The 22,315-nt window shown below is 40.8% G+C and overlaps 1 protein-coding gene across 1 annotated transcript in view; it reads right to left on the minus strand.

Annotated features, from left to right (window-relative positions):
- The window catches only part of ube2e2 (ubiquitin-conjugating enzyme E2E 2), a 29,672-nt gene extending 8,033 nt beyond the window's left edge, over positions 1-21,639 (minus strand). The window contains exons 1-3 of the mRNA XM_064945576.1: positions 21,532-21,639; positions 19,346-19,531; positions 17,670-17,720 (exon numbers count right to left, since the gene is read on the minus strand). Of these exons, the coding sequence (XP_064801648.1) occupies positions 17,670-17,720; positions 19,346-19,524 (230 nt within the window). The 5' untranslated portion in view covers positions 19,525-19,531; positions 21,532-21,639. The remainder of the gene's footprint in view (positions 1-17,669; positions 17,721-19,345; positions 19,532-21,531) is intronic.
- Between the last annotated feature and the right edge of the window lie 676 nt (positions 21,640-22,315).

Here is a 22,315-nt window from a genome sequence, read left to right on the forward strand (position 1 = left end):
AACATCGCTCTCCTCACAGCATTGCTGGTGCCTGAAGCAAGCTTTCTTATGCATTGCAAATGTGTCTCAGGACTCTCCATAAATAATGTATAGCATATATCATAATGCACAGGCTTCGCATACCTGAATGCCTCAAAATGATGAGTCATTAAAAAATAAATCACTTAACCCACAAAGTTTGTGTATACTGAACTGAAGTATGTTACAACAAACAAAGGAGGCCATACTTTAAGTAGCTACATCAGAAAAGCAACGCTGCTCTCACTCCAAACGCTTAACCATTCAGCCATGACCAGAGGTTTTTTCAGTACACATAACCCCCCCACAAAACTGCAGCTCCCGGGGAAGTTGCTTGGCCTTGTGGCCAAGGAAATGGACTCGTTACCAGAAGGTTACTGGCAGAGATGAGTGGTGTGGTGTTATTCTTTGGTGAAGCACATGATTTATAGCCTGGTTTCCGTCTCTATTCAGCTATTACTTTCCACTCCTTTCGGCAATTCTATCATTAATGAGCTTGAGGAGATCAAAGGATTTGATCCCACATCGATAACCCGCACAGCTATCATCCAATCACACTGTTTATGCAAATGAGACAGAGCAAAACGTTCTAATTTACTTCATAAATTTGATTGGAAACATTCAAACATTGGGAATTCTGAGTTAATACATTTCATTGTAAACAAACATTTGGTGTTGGAAAAACAGATGTTTCCCCATTTAATGCATTATTACCACCAGCCAATGTGATCAGAGCAGCTGAACCACAATATAAAACACAACATGCAACAATTTCAAATATTTTACTGAGTTACAGATCATATAAGGAAATCAGTTAATTGAAATAAATTCATTAGGTCCTAACCTATGGATTTCACATGACTGGGAATACAGATATGCATATGTTGATCACAGATACCTTAATTTATTTTAAAAGGGTAGGGACGTGGATCAGAAAACCAGTCAGTATCTGGTGTGACCACCATTTCCCATACGCAGCTTGACATCTCCTTCACATAGACTTGATCATGCTGTTGATTGTGGCCTGTGGAATGTTGTCCCAGTCCTCTTCAATGGCTGTGCGAAGTTGCTGGATATTTGCAGTAACTGGAACACGCTGTCGTACACGTCGATCCAGAGCATCCCAAACATGCTCAACGGGCACCATGTCTGGGGAGTATGCAGGCTATGGAAGAACTGGGTCATTTTCAGCTTCCAGTATTTATGTACAGATCCTTGTGACATGGAGTCATACATTATTATGCTGAAACATGAGGTGACGGAGGCGGATGAATGGCACGACAATGGGTTCAAAGGATCTGGTCACTATCTCTACGCATTCAAATTGCAATTGTGTTCGTTGTCTGTACCTTATGCCTATCTATATCATAACCCCACAGCCACCATGAGGCACTCTGTTCACAATGTTGACATCAACAAACCACTCAGCCACACGACATCTGCCCGGTACAGTTGAAACCGGGATTCATTCAAGAAGAGCACACTTTTTCAGTGTGCCAGTGGCCATTGAAGGTGAGCATTTGACCACTGAAGTCGGTTGCGATGCCAAACTGCAGTCAGGTCGAGATCCTGGTGAGGATGACGAACACACAGATGAGCTTCCCTGAGGAGGTTTCTGACAATTAGTGCAGAAATTGTTTTCTTGTGCAAACCCACAGTTTGTCCGGGTAGCTCGACTCAGACCATCCCGCAGGTAAAGAAGCCGAATATGGTGGCCCTGGGTTGGCATGGTTACACGTGGTCTGCAGTTGATGTGAGGCCAGTTTAACATACTGCCAAATTCTTGAAAATGACGTTGAGGCAACTTATGGTAGAGAAATGAACATTCAATTATCTGGCAACAGCTCTGGTTGACATTCCTGCAGTCAGCATACCAATTGCACACTCCTTCAAAACTTGAGACATCTGTGGCATTGTGTTGTGTGACAAAACTGCACATTTTAGAGTGGCCTTTTATTGTCCCCAGCACAAGATGGACACAGTGTAATGATAACTTTGTTTAATCAGCTTCTTGATAATCCATTGACCTGGCAGGTGTGGCATATCTTGGCAAGGAGAAATGCTCACTAACAGGGATGTAAACCAATTTGTTCACAACATTTGGAAGAAACATGTTTTTTGTGCGCATGGAACATTTCTGGGACCATTTCAGCTCATGAAACCAACACTTTACATCTTGTGTTTGTATTTTTGCGAAGTATATTTTTTAATTGCTCAAAATATGTCACCAAAATATATTGCTACTTCTGGGACACGCATTGGACTAGGCTACTGGTTCAAGAGTTATAAGAGACATACAGAGAGGATGGAAGAGAGAGGCCAGTGGAGATGCATGAATTGCACAAAAAGTGAACAGTGAAGACAGAGAAGAGAGAAGTTAATTCATAGGCTGGGGGATTAAGTGGTGGAAAAAGTACCCAATTGTCATACTTGAGTAAAAGTAAAGATACCGTAATAGAAAATTACTCAAGTGAAAGTCAAAGTAAAACACTACTTGAGTACAAATCTAAAAGTATTTGGTGTTAAATATACTTAAGTATCAACATTAAAAGTATTAATAATTTTAAATTCCTTATTTTAAGCAAACCAGACGCCACCGTTTTCTGTTTTTTTTAGTTTTTTTTTACTGGTTGTCGGGCCACACTTCAACACTCAGACATAATTTACAAACAAAGCATGTGTGTGCAGTGAGTCCATCAGATCAGAGGCAGTAGTGATGACTAGGGATGTTCTCTTGATAAGTGCATGAATTTGACAATTTTCCTGTCCTGCTAAGCATTCAAAAATCTAACGAGTGCTTTTGGGTGTCAGGGAAAATGTATGGAGTAAAAAGTACATTATTTTCTTTAAGAATGCAATGAAGTAAATGTTAAAGTTGATGAAATTCAACAATCGTTTATTAAGGGATATTTTCTACAGGAAGTCTATTCCCTCTGCGATATTTTGTCGGGCTTCATCGTTTGATGTAAACTGGCACCGTGCTTGGCTCACTCCACACAAATTTATGATGACCAATAAAGTAAAAGGAGATCTCCTTTAAGATTATCCATAGATTCTATCCATGTAATAGCTTTATTTCTAAATATATACCTGATGTTACCAGTGAATGCAGTTTTTGTGAACTAGAAACTGAATCTATTGAATACTTATTCTGCCATTGTTTATATAGTGAAGTGTTCTTTACTGATGTAAAACTATATCTTGGCCTCAAATTGCATACAACCATTGAAATTTCTAAGTTTGACATTATTTTACTACACTGATTCCACAGTTGAACATATTGAACGTACACCCAGAGAACACAACTGTGAAGAGTTTACGGGAATATTAGCATCGTAGCTCTTATTGTGGGACTTTGACTATGGAAAATCACCTCCCTAGTCTGCCTATTGTGCGTATTGACATTCATATTGCATTGTACAGCTGAACCCCATCTTACCCCATTTAATTGATCCCCAACTGTTAGGCATACTCAATAGCATGATTCCACTATTTATGGCATGATTCCATTATTTATGACATGATTCCATTTTGCATGACTTTCATTGAGACTATTGTGGCTGGCTTCACATTGCTGGGTCCGACCACCATTAATCAAATAAGAACAGTCTTATAAATTAGGGGTATTTTAGATGATGACACTTAGCTAAATAGTACGCTAGCTAACTATAGCTACTGAAACAGATGTCGTTTTGCTATGTGTTTGGGGAAGACCATTGTTTGCATCCATTAGATTGCTAGCCTTTTTACGACCAGCACTGTCCAGAGCTTGGGGAAGCGTTTCTGTGCTCTTACCAACGGCGCCAGACAAAACTTTACCAGCATCATAGCATACGTATCGGTGAATCGATGTGACATATGAAATATGAGTGATCGTGTAATCAGTGTAATATAACTACGTCAAATTAATGAACGTGTTAAATTATTACATCACGTGCAGTCATATTCGGGTCCCGATTGGTCAACAAGCTTATTTTACACATCAGATAGTGTTATTTAAGTGTATCAAACCTTGTTCCATACAAACATGAATAGAATGGGCTGGCAATTTGACTGGTAAACTCATGGGTACAATCGCAATGGCTGTCTGGTATTGTGATGCAATAATTTACATAGTAAAGTAAAATGTTCATTCAAATTATGTTAACTGATGAGGCTCATGCAAATAAATGTGTTTTTAGTTCTCTCAGCTGAGTTAAATCAGTAAATCACAGCCCATATTGATGGGTATGTGGGATTCAAATGTCAGCCGACTAACTGACCCTAAACTGGTCAACAAACGGGTACATTTTTTCATAAACAGTAAAATGACTTGACCAACAGAAAATATTATCAGAGATCTGTATACAATGACGAGATGCTTATGTTTCCGCACTTCCCAAGGCGGGAAGGCAGGCGACAAATTTAGGCCCCATAGAAATAAGCCCATAGAAACGCATTGGATTTATTTTGGACAGATCTGGGTGAGAGTAAAACCTCTCACTTCACCTATTCCTCTCTGATACTATGTATACATACAAGGACCGGACATTTTTTACTAAACGCATGGGAAAAATAGCAAGCCTATCGTCCTACAGTCAAAAGCTATAGACTATTATTGAACATGCAACTCATGTAATGAAGCAGTTAATAAAACACATTTTCAAACATTTGCGGAAAACTGCGCATCTAATGCGAGCAGTTCCATATGTGACCGAGATTAAAATCGCAGTTAGAAATTTAGAGGGGGAATCTAATAGCAACTATGATGGGTTGCTAAAATGACTAAGATTGTGCCTTTGGCTTCTAGACAACGATAGAGTTGATATAAAAACCAATAGAACAATAGATAAATGCTAGTTAATGGCATGGGAAGTCTATAACATAATTGCCTCCAAGTTTCTATGGCTTGATTTTCGCAGAGCTACTTTGAAGCAAGGTAAGACATGCCTCATTATTTGACGTAAAGTAAAACGTTCAGGTTTCAAACAATTATACCGCTTCAAGCTCACACGGCAAAGTGGTGGGTGGCGCTCTGATAAGGTAGGCTATAGCCCATGCATAAGAATGGAGAATGGGAAAACGCGCTTTACGATTGACAAATAAAAATAGCTAATTTTTAATGAATCGTGGCCACCAAAGTTATCACACGATTTCATTTAGAATTTGTATTTTTTTGCGCAATGACTAAGCTTACAAAAGCAGGTTTCACTCCAGTAGCCTACAGGCGTTTTGAGGAGCAACTCTCCCGCTGTCTTACAGGTGGTGGGCTATTCCGCTCCTCAAACTAGGCTGTGTATATGCTGTGCGCGTGTGATAAACAAAATGCATGACAACTAACGAAAACACACACGCACCAATTGGATTCAACAAAATTATGCAAATTACCCTATAGCGCAATAAGAATGGCGGGTCAAATGTATTTTCGGCAATTTACCGACTAACATCCCTAATGTGTACACTTCCTGCTTTTACTCTATGGGTACACTGGCAATGGCCGCCAGTCCACCCATTATGCGATCATTGACATTCTATTTCTATGGCAGCATATATACATTTATTTTGTTTTGCTATTCAAACGGTTATTACGGAGATTGGTTACCGGTAATTTGGCTGGCCAATTACCGGTAACCAAAGTTCCATCAGTCACAGCCCTATCGGTCTCCTGTATTGCCTCATTAAAAAAGTTTGTCCAGCTGATTAAAAATTTTAGGCCGAGGCCACATTTGTGCCGACATCACAGAAAAAAAGGTATTATTCATTCATATAGGCTCTCAGGTTATTACTCATCTGATAATGACACGTCATTTACAAGTTGTCACCACGAGAAATCTCATTTGATTTTGATGAACAAATTGTACATTTTTGTCTGTACAATAGAAATAACTGAGATGGTAAAATGAAACCTAATCCTCTTGGGACGGTCTATTATTTTGTAACTCGGAGAAACCCATTAAGCTTTGAGATGGTATCACTGCCAAAATGGTAATGCGATCAAGAGCAACTGTTTACTTTGGAGTTATTTGTTCCTTTGTCAAGATTTGACTGTTTGCTTACACGTTAGCTGTGGATTACCATCCTGTCAGTCTCAATGACCTAAACGGCTTCTGTAAACCAATTGTATAATGGCTAGACTTCACCATAAAGTGGCCACGTGATGTGTCACACTTGGATTCCCATAGAACACATTAACATTTGGGACAAATGTTTATGGGAAGTGCTGCACAAACGAGGACATTGAGAATCCAATGACACGCATGAATCAAGACAGGCTGTGTTAGCTTTCAAACAAGTGCCTTGGTGGAGGGCAATAAGGATAAATTAAAGTGAGATGATGTCTGAGGTCTGGAACAAAGCATGTTAACTTCAGTCACTCACAGCTAATTTCTTTTCCACTCAACTTTCTCTGCAAAACAACTGACAGACTGTTCATTAGAACATGCTTAGTTCAACAGATGCTACACCAGCTCAGTTTTATCAAAAGCATTTGAGGTGAAACATTTGAAATCTTGTACAGGTGTAGGATCTCAGTTTGACCTACATTGCCACAGCAAAATAATAATGCTGCAACAGGATTTGAACATTTAGTCCATAATGTTGCTTGATCAGCGGTAGGCTATTAACTGGCCAAAAGTAGGCTACATGAAAAAGTGCAATACTGTTAATATAGCCATGTGTTTGTTTATGCAAATCAATTCTCAGCAACAAAAGACTGATCAAATTAAGATCCTGTATTTGTACTAGGGTTTAATATTTTCCCTGTGTTTTACAAAATGTTACATCCCAATAATAAATCACTTTCCTCCAGAGTAACCTGGTATTTCTCGCCAAAACTGTAAGTGTCATTCTAAAGCATATAAATGTCTGGATTTGATTAAAGCTTTGATCGGGATGAAAGCATCAGGCTTGAATTATCTGAGCCAGATTATGAGCCCTACATTAAACACATTTTAGGAGCCCAAACACCAAAAAGCACCAATGATTGTGCCGTTATCCAATAGGTGTACACCTTATAGGCTATCGCACATTACGCACGACAGAAAAACATAAAAGCCCATATATATGTATGCTCTCTTGGGTAAATAAATTAAACAAGCGCCAGTAATCTTTTTGAGTGTGGATTGTATTACTGTACTATATGGACTGGAATTACACACCCCGTTCAAACCATGAAGCTGGGAGAGAACACAATGCTGGTGGAAAACATGCATGCAGAAACCCCAAAATAAAACAAATCCCATCCCAGACATAGATTACGATAGTGAAACTGATCAGCGATATGTTTATGTTGTAATGCCATGGATGTTTGCCATCAGTTTATCACTAAACCACCCAAAACACACCCACCCACCCACATTGTAAATACCAATCCCAGACATTATGATAGGGAAATTGATCATGAATGTTTATGTTGTAATCCTATGGATGTTTGGCCATCAGGACATCCCAGTTTTACACTAAAACCTAGTTGAATCAGATGTCAATCAAAACCCTGCACACCCAGACCCAGTAGCGCTCTCTTCAGGTGGAGGGTTGGTCACCACCACTAACACCAATTTGATTTTGAAATATAATTAGGGTCCATTTACAATTTGTATAATTAGCCGTGCTGGACTTGGGATGAAAGAATGCAGGAGCGGTCTTTTCCCAAGTCGGTCCATTAGACCATTTTCACCGAAATTCACAAATGACATTATGCTATTGAGACCTCCGATTATTCTGTTAAGGGTTAATACACTTAACCAAATGTCCATTATTATAGCCTACATGAAAAGTAAGCATTATTGACTGGAAGGCTGCTATGTCTGATCCCATGTAGACCTACCATCAATAGTGCCCTTGATCAAGGTACCTGTCAGTCACGTTGTCAACATGTGGTCAACCTTTCATCTGGAGAGCTCCTGGGTGTGCAGGCTTGGCTTTTGATTCAGCCCTGCAACACCCAAGTCTGCTTATCAAGATAATGTTGAACAGTCGATGTTTAAGCTACAACGTGGTTAGGACAGGGCTTGAACAAAAGCCTGCACACACAGTAGCTATCCTGGAGGATGGTTGCCATAATTGCAACATTGCAAACCAATACCTTTGTCTTTATAAAATTATTCCCTAATTCAATTAATCAAATGGATTTGGTAGACTACTTTAAAGCTAAAATATTCATGTTTCAGGGGAGATGAGAGCAGACGCATTATTTTCATTTTATTTGCGATTTTCAGAAAAACGTTGCGTTATGCTTCTAATGAGCCTGAGGCTTTAGTCACAAACCCGGATCCGGGATGGGGATGCACATTATTTGTCGCAATTACAAGGACATTGTTTAATAGAGGGGAATACAATCTTATTTAATCAAGGGGAATTCCAGCATATTTATTTTAGGCTTTCCAAAGTGCTGGTGGAAAGGCAACAATGACATTAAAGCTTAGTTAACTAGCGAGATAGCCAATTCAGAACATAACGACTACAAGTTATCTAGTCAGTCTGTTCCTTGTCATTTTATCCCTGCTGCTGAAATGTCATATTCTCCCCCTTGGGTAACGGCCCACTAGCACACACACACACGCACTGAAGGGTCATTCCGATGATGGTTGATATGTAGTTTAAGTGAGTGATTGATACAATTTAAAAGCGTGCCTTGATGAATTACATGAACAAAAATGATTAAACTAATTTATGACCTCATTTGGCAACTTGGAGCAGCGCATGCGCATTTTCAATCTGCACAATCTCAAATAGCCTACTGTCACGTAGAGATTCACAGACAAACAGCAAATAAACTTGAACAAAGCAGAATCAGAAATGAATGCCCACTCTCCATTGCTATTCAATGCAGACCCCGTCTTCATTCCACTTTGTTTAACTTTTTTTGCCTCGATGTGTGAATCTGGGCCAGCGATAGGATACTTTGTTTTATAGAGGAGCTGGTATGGAATTCCCTAAAAATGATAGGTGCGGCACTACGGACAGCCCAAATCAAGCACTGATAATTAGTAGGCTGACGCATTGCCTACCTTTCAATATTTCCTAATGTTGTGAGACGTGCGTATTACTTTCTCTTTCGCTCTCAACTGTTGCTTTATTCCTTCCTCGCTCTCAAAAGTTAAATGAAATACGCGTTGTTTTCATCTTCATCATTGTAAAGACATGCTTGAATAATGTCTAAGATGCAGACGGAGTTCGCTTTTCTTCACAAACATAGAATGGTTATGGTCTGAAGAAATAACTGCTATAGCCTATCGCCATAAGGAGTTCCCATTCTCCTTTCAAACTCCCCACAAGTTATTTTGGCTGCTGTATTTAACATTCAGCAAAAAAAGAGCAAGGCTGCACCCCTCTTCGAATAGTCTATTAGTATAAGAACTGCACAAAAAAAAAATGTCCAACAAGCAATTCTAGTCTAGCTTTTCCTGGGGCTGCATAAGAGCAGGGAGGCCATTGGAGAGCTAATACTGCATTGAATGTATTACCTAAAAGAAGTTGGCTAGGACATCCATATACAGCCCATGAAAAAATTAAGTGACCACTGCAAAATTATCAGTTTCACTGGTTTTGCTATTTATAGGTATGTGTTTAGGTAAAATTAACATTGTTTTATTCTATAAAAACTACTGACAACATTTCTCCCAAATTCCAAGTAAAGATATTGTCATATAGAGCATTTATTTGCAGAAAATTGTTCTAAAATATTAATTTTAAAACAAAATACTAATGTTTTAACTTAGGAAGAGTTCATAAATCAATATTTGGTGGAATAACCCTGATTTTCAACAACAGCTTTCATGTGTCTTGGCATGCTCTCCACCAGTCTTTCACATTGATGTTGAGTGACTTTAAGTCACTCCTGGCACAAAAATTCAAGCAGCTCGGCTTTGTTTGATTGCTTGTGACCATACATCTTCCTCTTGATCACATTCCAGAGGTTTTCAATGGGGTTCTGGCCCTGACAGGGTCTTGATCTGGTGGTCCTCCATCCACACCTTGATTGACCTGGCTGTGTGGCATGGAGCATTGTCCTGCTGGAAAAAAAACAATCCTCAAAGCTGGGGAACATTGTCAGAGCAGAAAGAAGCAAGTATTCTTCCAGGACAACCTTGTACGTGGCTTGATGTATGCATTATTCACACGCACACACAAATCTGCCAATTCCAGTTTTGCTGAGGCACCCCCAGATCATCACCGATCCTCCACCAAATTTCAGTGGGACACTGTGGCTTGTAGGTCTAGGTCTCTGTCTAACCAGTTGACGACCAGGTGTTGGGCAAAGCTGAAAATTGGACTCATCAGAGAAGATGACCGTACTCTAGTCCTCTACGGTCTAATCCTAATGGTCTTTTGCAAACCTCACCCTGGCTCTTCTTTGCTTCTCATTGATGAAGGGCTTTTTTCTATCTTTGCACGACTTCAGCCCTGCCCCTAGGAGCCTGTTTCGAACCGTCCTCGCCGTGCACTTCACTCCAGCTGCCATTTGTCATTTTGTAGGTCACTTGATGTCATCCTATGGTTGTTGAGTGACATTCGAATGAGTTGGCGGGCATCCCGGTCAACGGAGAGTCGTTTTGCACTCTGCCGGTTTGTAGCTTTGTTATCCCCGATGTCTTCTGCTTGACATGTGTTGGAATTAAACAGACACTGGAATGGAAGCCATACATGTAGAGATGGGGATTTAAGAAAAACTTGCAGTGGTATCTTAATTTTTTCCAGGGCTGTATATACAGTGATCTCAAAAAGTATTGGAACAGTGACATTTTTGTTTTGCTTTTGCTCATTACTCCAGCACTTTCGATTTGAAATGACAATTATACAATGACTATGAAGTGTGCTGTCAGCTTTAATTTGATGGTATTTTAATTCATATCGGGTGAACAATTTAGAAATTACAGCACTTTTTGTATGCCGAAAAAAAAACGTCATGGCATTAAGAGAAAATACAAATTCGCTAGACAAGGTGAGATCTTTTTATGCCTGTAAAATGAATTATGCGGCAAATGTAATTGGAAACGCTTTTATGCTCAAATATTGATACAATAACCATCATATCGACGTAAACTTGGAGCAACGCTATGACGTGTGGTCCTCCCATTACGACTCATTGGGAAAGCATGTAATTTATTAGACTAGTGATGCTTGATGAAAGTTATGTTATGAACTTCACAGGGTGGTGAAAGTGTAAGGTGATGAGCTTGATGATCCTTTCCAATAAATATTTAGGGTCTTATTCTGGTGACATGATGATCAATGCTTGTCTAGTTTGACAAATCAAAATAATCTCACCCCTTTGTCCATAATAATCCCACCATGTAGGCTATACAGTGCATTCGGAAACTATTCAGACCCCTTCACTTTTTCCACATTGTTAAGTTACCACCTTATACTAAAATGGATGAAATATTTTTTTCCCCTCAATCTGCACACAATACCCTATAGTGACAAAGCAAAAACAGGTTTAGACATTTTTGTAAATTTATTACAAATGAAAAACAGAAATACCTTATTTACATTAGTATTCAGACCCTTTGCTATGACACTTGAAATTGAGCTCAGGTGCATCCTGTTTCCATTGATCATTCTTGAGATGTTTCGACAATTGAGTCCACTTGTGGTAAATACTATTGATTGGACATGATTTGGAAAGGCAAACACCTGTCTATATAACGAAGGAATTGTCCGTAGAGGTCCGAGACAGGATTGTGTCGAGGCACAGATCTGGAGAAGGGTACCAAAAGAGGTCTGCAGCACTGAAGGTCCTCAGAACACAGTGGCCCCTACCATTCTTAAATGGAAGAAGTTTGGAACCACCAAGACTCTTCCTAGAGCTGGCCGCCCGGCCAACCTGAGCAATTGGGGGAGAAGGGCCTTGGTCAGAGAGGTGACCAAGAACCCAATAGTCACTCCGACAGAGCTCCAGAGTTCCTCTGGGGGAGATAGGAGAACCTCCTAGAAGGACAACCATATCTGCAGCACTCCACCAATCATTACTGTAGAACAAGCTATGCTGCAGCAACTGTACCTCACTCACTTGCCTGTCCCTACCCTGAGCGTTGATGATTAATCATGCAGATAGCAGAACAGAGAAAGCTGTAGAGAATACAGATTTAGACATTGCATATAATTTAAAGGCACTGCATGGTCAATCTGACGTCTGCATTGGTCGTGCAGCATTTAGGGTGATACGGCCTATGCAGAAGTCAGGGCATCTTTTTTGCGCTTCGCGGAGCAGCGCAGACCTGTTATGAAGGAAGTAGTCAAGGAAGTGAGTTTGTGCTAATACAGGACCTTCCACCCCCACCTCCAGCCAGCCAACCAACCAACCAACCATGTCAATGCAGAGCTATACGGAGCCCTCCGCATTGGGCGGTGCACGACGATGCAGTAAGGAGCTCAATTTGGCCTCTGCATGCCTCCGGAGACTCCGCAATTGCGTCACACCATCCATATGGTGCCTCCGACCACATTTTCAGATCACGCGTGAGTTTTCCCCCATGCCCCGCACCAGGAAATCCTCCTTCTCAAAGCTAAAGATCCCAATCATGTTCTGCACGTGTTATTTTACACAGACATTCGTTTTTCCTAACATAGCTGCTGCTCACACTACCCCTCCCTTCACATTTCGCTCTTTACCTCACCCTCTTCTTAACCATGATGATGTAGCCCGTCTCTACCTCTTATTTCTAAACAGTTGAAATAAAAACCCTACAGCGATTTGAACAAACATTCGAAAATATATATTATGAAGGCTACAACCTTCTCTGTCTGTCAGAACAGATATTGCAGTTGCACAAGCAGGAAGCAGTCCCTACACCTTGGGATAAAAATCTTTAACTGATCAGTTCCTGTTTGCCTCTCGGTGAGCTTAGCATTGTTTTCCACTGCAAGCTGTGGCGCTGAGCCCAATGCAAAGAAATATGGAACATGGGAAAAAATATGTGCACCAAGGTGCACTTTGAAGATGCTAGAACAGTCCTCTGCAAACAAAAAAAGTAATGAATAAAGAAAAAAAACTCAGCAGACAACCCCATGGTAAATAGAAGTCATTCTACTAAGGTCAGCTTGTAGTTGTGTGTTCTATGCAAAATACATATTCCTCTCAAAACACATTCAAGTTATGGGGAACATGGCAAAACATGCATTCTGACAAGCAGTCAATGCACAAAAATTCTTGCAATCGCTGGGGGAAAAAGCAGCTTTAAAGGCCTTTGTTAAAAAGAGGGGGATCCCAGCTTTCCATTCCTACTTTATTTCTCAACTTTTAAATATGTGGGAATTGCACCATTTAAAAAGTTTTCAAAACATGAAAGTTTAATGTAACTGGGCTCAATTGTAGGGTAACTTGGGGTAAAATGACACCCTACCTCAAAATAATGTTTTGGGAGGGACTTAAGTGTTGTAATGGTGATGCTAATTTTGCTAATAGCATACCTGATAGTTTGGACACCCCCCAGCGACCTTTCCCCCCCACTACACATTCTTGCAGAGGAAACAATGCAGCTTAGCCAATATTCGCAATGATGATGGAAAACAACAAACATTCAATTGCCAAATTAGACTGCGTGTTGGTGTCTTGCTGCGTTCCACCTTTGGGCAGCCGAGCATGTATCCTGACCAGTGAAAATAGTCTGACAATGGGCGGGTTTGTTTATGCTGATATCGTGACGAGACTAACTAGCTGCATGTAACTCGCTAGCCTGCCTGTTTGTGTTGTGCTTATGTTTGCAATACTGACAAAGTTTGTACAAACATGTCAATTATGTATAAAACACATAAATAGCTGAATGTAGCCTACTCCACTGCTGAAAAAAATAACATGAAGTTGTGCTTTTTCTTACTGAGGAATGGAAGGCAATAGTTCGAACAGTGGTGTACAACATGAAGTTTGTAAGCTACACCATTGACCAGACAAAGGGGATCAAGGAAGGGGAGCGGCAGCGGAGCACTCAGCACAGTAGCTACTAGGAAGCTGAGTGGGCACTCGACTACGTGGAAAAAAATAATCTGGCACATGCGCAGAAATATCTGTATTTTTAGCCTGGGCAAATTGGGATACAGAAACTCTGTATCCGTAGGCACTCTGTATAATTTAACAGTTCCATTTCACGTCATACTGCTCATATAAAAATGGTATTATAATTTAGCAGTTTCTCACAGATATTTATCCTGGGAAACAGGAGTGTGTTTTGGACGGGATATCCTGGTAACCTGGTTCCCTTTATTAATCCCTAATCTCACGAATCTTGGAGATATGTGCTGAAATTCTTGAAAGTTGAGCTGCAAATGACAATGATCAAGTATATTTCCCAGAGGAAACTGTGGTGCACATCTCCACCCCCCTCATGAATATTGATAACTCCCCTGCTGTGGCCTCTTAGATGTGAAGTCCCCTGGTAAAGCCTGTGAAAAATGGCTCAGAGTTTGTCACTCCCACAGAACCCTAGAGGGCCACAACGCAACACTAATAAGCAGCAGTCACTCAGTCATGATTCCATCGTGTAAAGGGGGATGGAGATCTGTGTGGGTATTATTGGTTATTTGCCTCATGGCTCAGAGAATGCATGTAGACAATAAGTATGGCAACAAGCAACAAGCAACCAGTCAACAACACACAATGTCATGTTATAAATCCTGCTGAGTGCGGACATTTCCCATTGGGCCTGGCATTGTCAGAAAGTGACACGGTTTGGTCATCTTTAAGGGCATTACATCATGCCATTTGGATTCAGAGGCCAGCAGAAGCTATTTGTGCTGAAGACTGACAGTGTAAATCATCCTAATTAGAGTGCATCTGGTCTCATGAGAGACGTGTCCAGTGCTACAGTAGGCTATACGTCAATGGGCAACATTCAGTCAGAATGAATGCTACTCTGCTCCAGACTCTTTTCATTGTTTCATGACAAACATTGCTGCTTGTACAGCAATACTTGAAATATCTGATAGTTAGCAAAATCACAATTCCCAAAGCCTATTTGGTTTCACTCATTTGATGAGTGACAATGACAAGGTGAGAGCTCTCACAATAATGTTAGTAAACTGGTGCTGGAAATGTCATCGTATTGCCCTCGTGTTCACATGCTGAAAAAGCACCAACAGGCTCCAAACCGCTTGAAACAAACACAATTTCTAACAAATATTTAGTAACAGTGCTGATGAAATATAATGTCAGATCATGGATGCTTAGGACTGTTATAAAGCAGAGTACTATAAAGTGATTAGACAGTAGCCAACTACACATCAACCATTACTTTCAACCTTCCACAATCACCTCATGATTAAATTTGCTGGCCAGTCTCCGAATCTCCAGAGATGTTTTATTACAGGATGATAAGGCTGGGAGACTCTCCCCTGCTTGAACAAAAGGGATGTCTGACTGCAGGCCTCTCAGTGGGGTGAGCGACGAGAGGAAATCAAATCAGCCACCCCGGTTCTGTGTGTAATATGCCGAGCGAGGTGATATTTTCAACACAACACACACTGTAAAAGAAAACCTTATTCCGTATGATTTTTAGTGTCTGTCCTATATGTCCTAGGATATAAGAATGCTCAGGAAATATTTTAGTTTTGGACACATATTTCACCCCTTATTTTTGTTGGCACAAAACTACCTCTATTCATTTGTATGTGTTACCTTCAGAAATGTTCCACGATAGAACCAAACCGCTTCGTGAGAAGACCGATTTTCGGCATGCCTCATGGTCTGACAAACAACGCTATAGTTCGGCCACCTTCTACCGCAGATGCGAGAGACCGACATAGGCGAATGCAGATCTCTCTAGCTTAAAGTGACAGATTTTTGTATTTTGTTACTTATATTGGCGCACGGGTGCATCAATAGACTCTTAAGGATAAATTAAATTGTCCGTTATACATATTCTATAATCCTAATCAGACCATTATAACAATGGAAGAACATTAATTGGAATGTGTTATAAAATCCATATTATTTCAGTTGTTATTGAGGCCGGGACAATACCAGTATAGTGGCAAGGAAACAAAACACAAATTGGATTTAACTACTTTAGGAAAATAGCCCTGATGTTGGAAACAAACATTACGTTGTCATCCAGTCACATGTATTTATTTTCAAGCTATAGCACACACTGTTTTACATAGAGCTGATTATTTATTTTTTTAGAAAGGACCAAAAGAGTCTGGTCTGCTTCGTGTTTTCATTTCTGTGTACAGGAAAAAATATTGCGATACTGGTATCGTCCCAGCCCTAGTTGTTATGGGATTAGCATGAATATGCAGCCTGGGAATACACAGAGAGGATTATCTTTAAAAGACCTAATTGTTTTCCAGGCAACTAGTTATTTTTATGGCTGCGTATATTTCTGTTAGTGATTATTTTACTTTAAAAAATGATGCTGCCTTTAATCCCCCTGCCTGTGTAGCCTCAAGCGAAATTATTTCCAATGCGACAACCTCATTTTTCAGAGTCCATTGAAACAGAGTATTTGAAGTCCTTGAGTAAAGAGCCAATACTCAATATCTAATTTACCCTTCAGTAACTACATTTTGAATTAGAATGAAAAGGTTACACACACACACATACACACATATATATAATATATATATCCTTCCAGCAAGGGTGTTACATGAAACTCAGTTAAAGTGATGAGTTCCTGCACAGCACTACACACAGAGCTGGATGAGTCACTCGGGGCCTTTTCTCTTTGTTGTTTTAACAGGTGCATATAAAATTAACACAACCAATCTAAAATGGCCAAAAAGCAACAGCATCTGCTATTGCACTCCATCTCCTGCAGATAAATGCCTAAACTTGCCTTGTGCCTGGCCTCCATTTTATCTGGTAATTTGCCTTTGAATGCTGAGACTGAGGTAATTACTGTGCTGTTATAAACAGGGGGATAATCAATGACAACGTCACTTTGTGTTCTTTAAGTTAATAAGGCCTCTGCACAACGTCCCCTGGGATGCCTTTTGTCATTCAGCGGCTGATGCACATTTGGTCGGTCTACCACTCGCTAGCTGAACACCATATCTCTTCTTCAAAGGACAGGCAGCAGAACACAATAACCATTGTCTGTCTATGGAAAATCCCCAGCAGAACCAAAAGAGAATCGAAACTTATTTTTTAAATCACACATTCTCTTTTCCCCTTTTAGATGGTCTTTCAACTGAAATTCTAGGATCTAAAATGGTACGTTTTCTATATGGTTAGGTAAGTAGGCCTACATCTTGTGTTAGGTAGAAGAACAAACTACAGAAATGTTGTGAAAAGTGCTGGCGTAGTAATCTTACACGCATGATAAACATCTTTATCAAAATAAGGATATATATATATATATTTTTCACCTTTTATTTAACCAGGAAGGCAAATTTAAGAACAAGTTCTCATTTACAACTGCGACCTGGCCAAGATAAAGCAAAGCAGTGCGACACAAACAACAGAGTTACACATGGGATAAACAAAACGTACAGTCAATAACACAATAGAAAAATCTATATACAGTGTGTGCAAATGTAGTAAGATTAGGGAGGTAAGGCAATAAATACCACTGTAATACCCGACCGCCTATGTAAAACCAGAAAGACTGAAGTCCATCCTTCATTCTTAGAACCAAGAATCCCAAACAGAAATACAGTATATCCTGAAATCCCAAACCCATAACATGAGCAAGGTGAATAAACATACATGCGGGTAGAGAGAAATCTTTCCTTACCTGCAGTTTGGAGGTGGGTCGAGTGTAATTTCTGCAAGTTCTTTCTGAATCCTGAAAAACAATGACTCTCTTTTAATCTTTGTGGCAATGAATATCTCTAATCACATAACTGAAAAAGCTCCCAGAATGCATTTGACCCCAGTGTCAAATTGCAGATCCTGAAAGGTTCAAACCTGAAATGATTTTTCAGAGTGTATGTGTTATTACAATAGAACTGCACAAATGTCAACATCTTTCAATAACTCTTTCAAATTCACCCACGCAGCAGTCACTTGCGAGGGAAGGGTTAATAACATCATATAAACATCTTTGTATAAAAAGGATGACGAATCACAATGACATGCAATGATTAAACGCGCAACAGTGCAATGTATCTTGTGACATAACAGTCATAATGTTATGTCACAACCATCTGTGTTGAACCAGGCATGGGGAAAACAGCATGGAAACACATTGTACCATCCCCGACTGCACCCCTTTAATCAACAGAGAGCTGTGGTGTCCAGTTTTGTGGTTGTAATACTAAAACCCTGGGTTTGAGCACAGTGGACTGTCTTATAAGTGCGCTACACATCAGGAAGATGTTCCAAATATCAGAGGGTAGTTATAAAAAGCACTGTAGCCTCAGCCAATCCCTGGCTCAGCTGGTTGCATAATTCTATCATCACCCCGCATCAATCTGTGTTTCCACTGGCAAGGCTAGGTGGGCGACAGTGGGAATGCTGTTCGTGACAACACTAACCACACAGATGTGATATGAATGAAAGTATGGTCATCATCGTTAGGACTCAGGCCACCGGACCTAACTAACGAAAGCTCTATAAATGCTATAACCAAGGTTAACCAGGCAGGGTCCAGTGTTTCCTGGTCAGCTCCAGGAAAGACTCGGGGAGCATAGTCATCATAGTAATCTGCCTGTCAGATGAATGACGGGCATTACAGTGTCATGATGGGATAGATCAAGGTTACCTTTCATTACATATCTTGTATGGATTACATCTAATGGATATATTAATAGCATGAGTGTGACTAAAATAATGATGTCCATAGGACCGGTTAGCGTTATATACATTAAGTGTACAAAACATTAGGAACACTAGCTCTGTCCATGACATAGACTGAACAGGTAAATCCAGGTGAAAGCCATGATCCCTTATTGATGTCACTTGTTAAATCCACTTCAATCGGTGTAGATGAAGGGGAGGAGACCGGTTAAAGAAAGATTTTTAAGCCTTGAGACATTGACTGTGTACGTGTGCCATTCAGACGGTGAATGTGCAATACAAAATATTTGAAGTGCCTTCAAAGGGGTATGGTAGTAGGTGCCAGGCACACCGGTTTGAGTGTATCAAGAACTGCAACATTGCTGGGTTTTTCACACTCAACAGTTTCCCAGGTGTATCAAGAACGGTCCACCACCCAAAGGACATGCAGCCAACCTGACAACTGTGGGAAGCACTGGCGTCAACATGGGCCCGCATCCCTGTAGAATGCTTTCAACACCTTGTACAGCCAATGCCCTTCTGAATTGCAGCTGTTGTGGGGGTGCAACTCAATATTAGGGAGGTGTTCCTAATGTTTTGTACACTCAGTGCAACTCACCACCCTGAGGATAGGAAGGTGCTCAAACCTGCCCCACTTAAATACCACTAAACTGAGACAGATTAAAGGTTTACCTCTTGGCACTGGTTGAGAGTTTGGCAGCTGTTTTACTGGAGATCTTGGTCTCCTTCTTTTTGGGCTGTGCTTGTTCCCGCTCCTGTTCTGGGGGTACTGATGATTCTCTTTGTTCGATATCCGAGCTCCCCCCACTGGTGCTGGGGCTGTCGTCCGGTCTCTGCACCTCACTGGACATCCTGGCCCTGGGAAACAGACACCAAGCAGCACAGCTTTATCTTTCATTATGTTTTCTATACAAAATAAATGAGTGTTGTATGGTATGTTAGCCTTCCCAGGCCTTTTCAAAAAATTACTTTGTGTGGACTGCCGGGGTTCCAAAGTTGCACATTCTATAATTGTACTTGTCATTGTGCTGTTTGGCAGGTTAAGATTAAGATGCCATTACCTGCCATTCGGCCCTTGAGCAAGGCACTTTGGTCAATTCACTGTATTGGTCAATTGCACACACGGTTCAACTGAAATTTGACTTCCGCTTTTAACCCAACCCCCCCGAAAGACACACATACAGTTTTTGGGAGGAGAGGTGCGTGGGGCTGCCACACTAGGCGCCCGGGGAGCTGTTGTTGTGGGGGGTTAAGTACCTACCTCAAGGGCACAACAGCAGGCAATGGCATCTAGGATTTTATACCAGCAACACTCCGGTTGCCAGCTCACTTCCCGCTGGACCCCAGACACAAACTGGCAACCCTTGTGTTGCTGGCTCGTCTCTCTAACCACACAACAACGGCTACCTGCCTCCATTGCGTGGTTGAGTAGAACAGAACACTTGATCGTCCTAGCAGGAGGAAATTCTTTTCACAACAGTGTAATTATGTAAGTCTGTTTCACTTTGCTGGTTAATGTATTGAAGGCAAGGTGGTGAAGCTATTTTGTGTGTTGTAAAATAAAAGGTTGCGAGTGGTTCAACAGTATTATGACAAACTACTAAGATCTCAAACTCATTCAAGAAGATTCAACATTACTGTGTTAACAAACCACCTACACATTTTTTTGGAATGCATTAGAAACATGCCCGGTGAGATGTAATGGAATATAGCCTAGTATGAAAGAACAATGCTGTCAAGATGTCTTGACTAGCCTGGACTTGAAGAGTCAACATGTCACAGGCCTACTGACAATATAGTCTTATCTTAAACAATGAATTCAATATCACCACTTACGAACCTTTTAAATAGTTAACCACATCGATTGATGGAACATGGATCGAAAGAGACACTAGCCGATTAAACTCAACTAATCAGGGAGTTGAGTTCAGTAGGCTAAAGAGACCCTAGAACAGTAGGCATGTGCTTCTACAAAGGGCATCAGATGACTGAGATATCGCCTTAGGCTTTGATCATAAGAATGAGGTGAGGTCATTTTTTATCTATCACGGTCAGTGATATCCGTTTATATTGTTTCGAATAAAAGCCTGGGGAATAGGACTAACGTCACGGTGAAAGATACAAACCGTCAGTAGTGCTTAACCACTATCTTTCCCGGGGGTGTTATGATAAGGACATCAACGCTACTTGTGTATCCACTCGCCAGACATATATCAACTGGCGAAACAGGTGAGTGACGGCAACGTTGGGGAAATTATATTCATTCTGAAAATTGTTAGTAACATTTCTCAAAGACGACGCGCATGTTGACTATAGGGGCCTCAATAAATAGGACACAGCAACGTATCACTCTCTTCTGTCGTTGTTTCGGACCCAGCTGAGCAATAGGTCAACACAATTTCAAAGCCTCCCCCTTTCGACTGAAAAAAATAAATAAACAAATAACATGTGCCCGCGACACAAATAGAGCTGTCAAAAAACAAACAATGCATAACAAACATCAATAACACTGCAGGGAAAAAGTTGCACCCGCTGTGCTATGTCCTGCTATGGGGAATTTAAAATGAAGAGGCCTGAGCGTTTAAAACTCGGGAAAATATGCAGAGAACCTCACGTTTTAGAGATTCTTCGACAAGGCATCAAGGGCTCGTCAAGGCCAGTCGACGCGAGGGCCAAATGAACGACTTGAAAATGTGTGAATCCAACGTTTCTCAAGTGTCCACAAAAAGCGTTGAGCTGCTCAGGCACAAAGGGAGGCACGTCCCACACCCCCTCATCGGAAAATGCCTCTTTCACGGGACATTTACTTACTTTCTGTACACATACCAAGGACAGTAACATGCGTGCATAAATATTACCTGGCAGCTGACTGTCGATGCTGTACTTAGTATTACAATCCCAGGTGAAAAGTATATCCACACACACCGCCGTCTGCTCGCACTCGTGTCCTTGCTATTTAACTGAAGGTAGCAACCGAAAAGCGATTACAGAAAACTGAAGAAGCCGGACCGCCTCCACGCGCGCTCTCATATTACGCGCGCAGCTCGTGCACGTGTGATGGTCCCAGTGGCCGGAGATGAAACAAATCTGTATGCTTTATCACAAAACAGTTGTAATATTCAAAACAGCAAAGATATAATTTAACTAGTCAAACTACTCAATGTTGGATGTCGGCTATCTGAAAATGATGGACACTGTAGGTCAAATGAGCAAGGTAGGATATGACAACGTGCTTGTACATTAAGAAACTCAACAAAGCATGGCATAACACCCTGGGTTAGGTTTCCAAAAAGCATCTTAGCACTAAGATCATCTTAATTCTATTGAAACTAAATGGACAAAAGATGATCTTAGTGCTATAATGCTTTTGGGAAACCCAGACTTTGTCCACACATAGTTGTCCATGGGCAACATAACTTAAATGTAATTGGGATGAATAGTGTATGTGCATATCAGTGGAGGCTACTCAGGGGAGGAAGGGCAGGACCATCCTCCTCATTGAATTTCAAAATAAATAAATAGTACAACTATACTAAATATATTCACATCACCAAATCATTTATTAAAACACTGTTTTGCAATGGTCTACAGTGGCTTCCGCAGCACTCTGTAGGGTAGCACCATTGTGTAACCGGGGGACAG

Source organism: Oncorhynchus masou, chromosome 29, assembly GCF_036934945.1.
Source record: "Oncorhynchus masou masou isolate Uvic2021 chromosome 29, UVic_Omas_1.1, whole genome shotgun sequence".
In the NCBI taxonomy this organism is placed as follows: domain Eukaryota; kingdom Metazoa; phylum Chordata; class Actinopteri; order Salmoniformes; family Salmonidae; genus Oncorhynchus; species Oncorhynchus masou.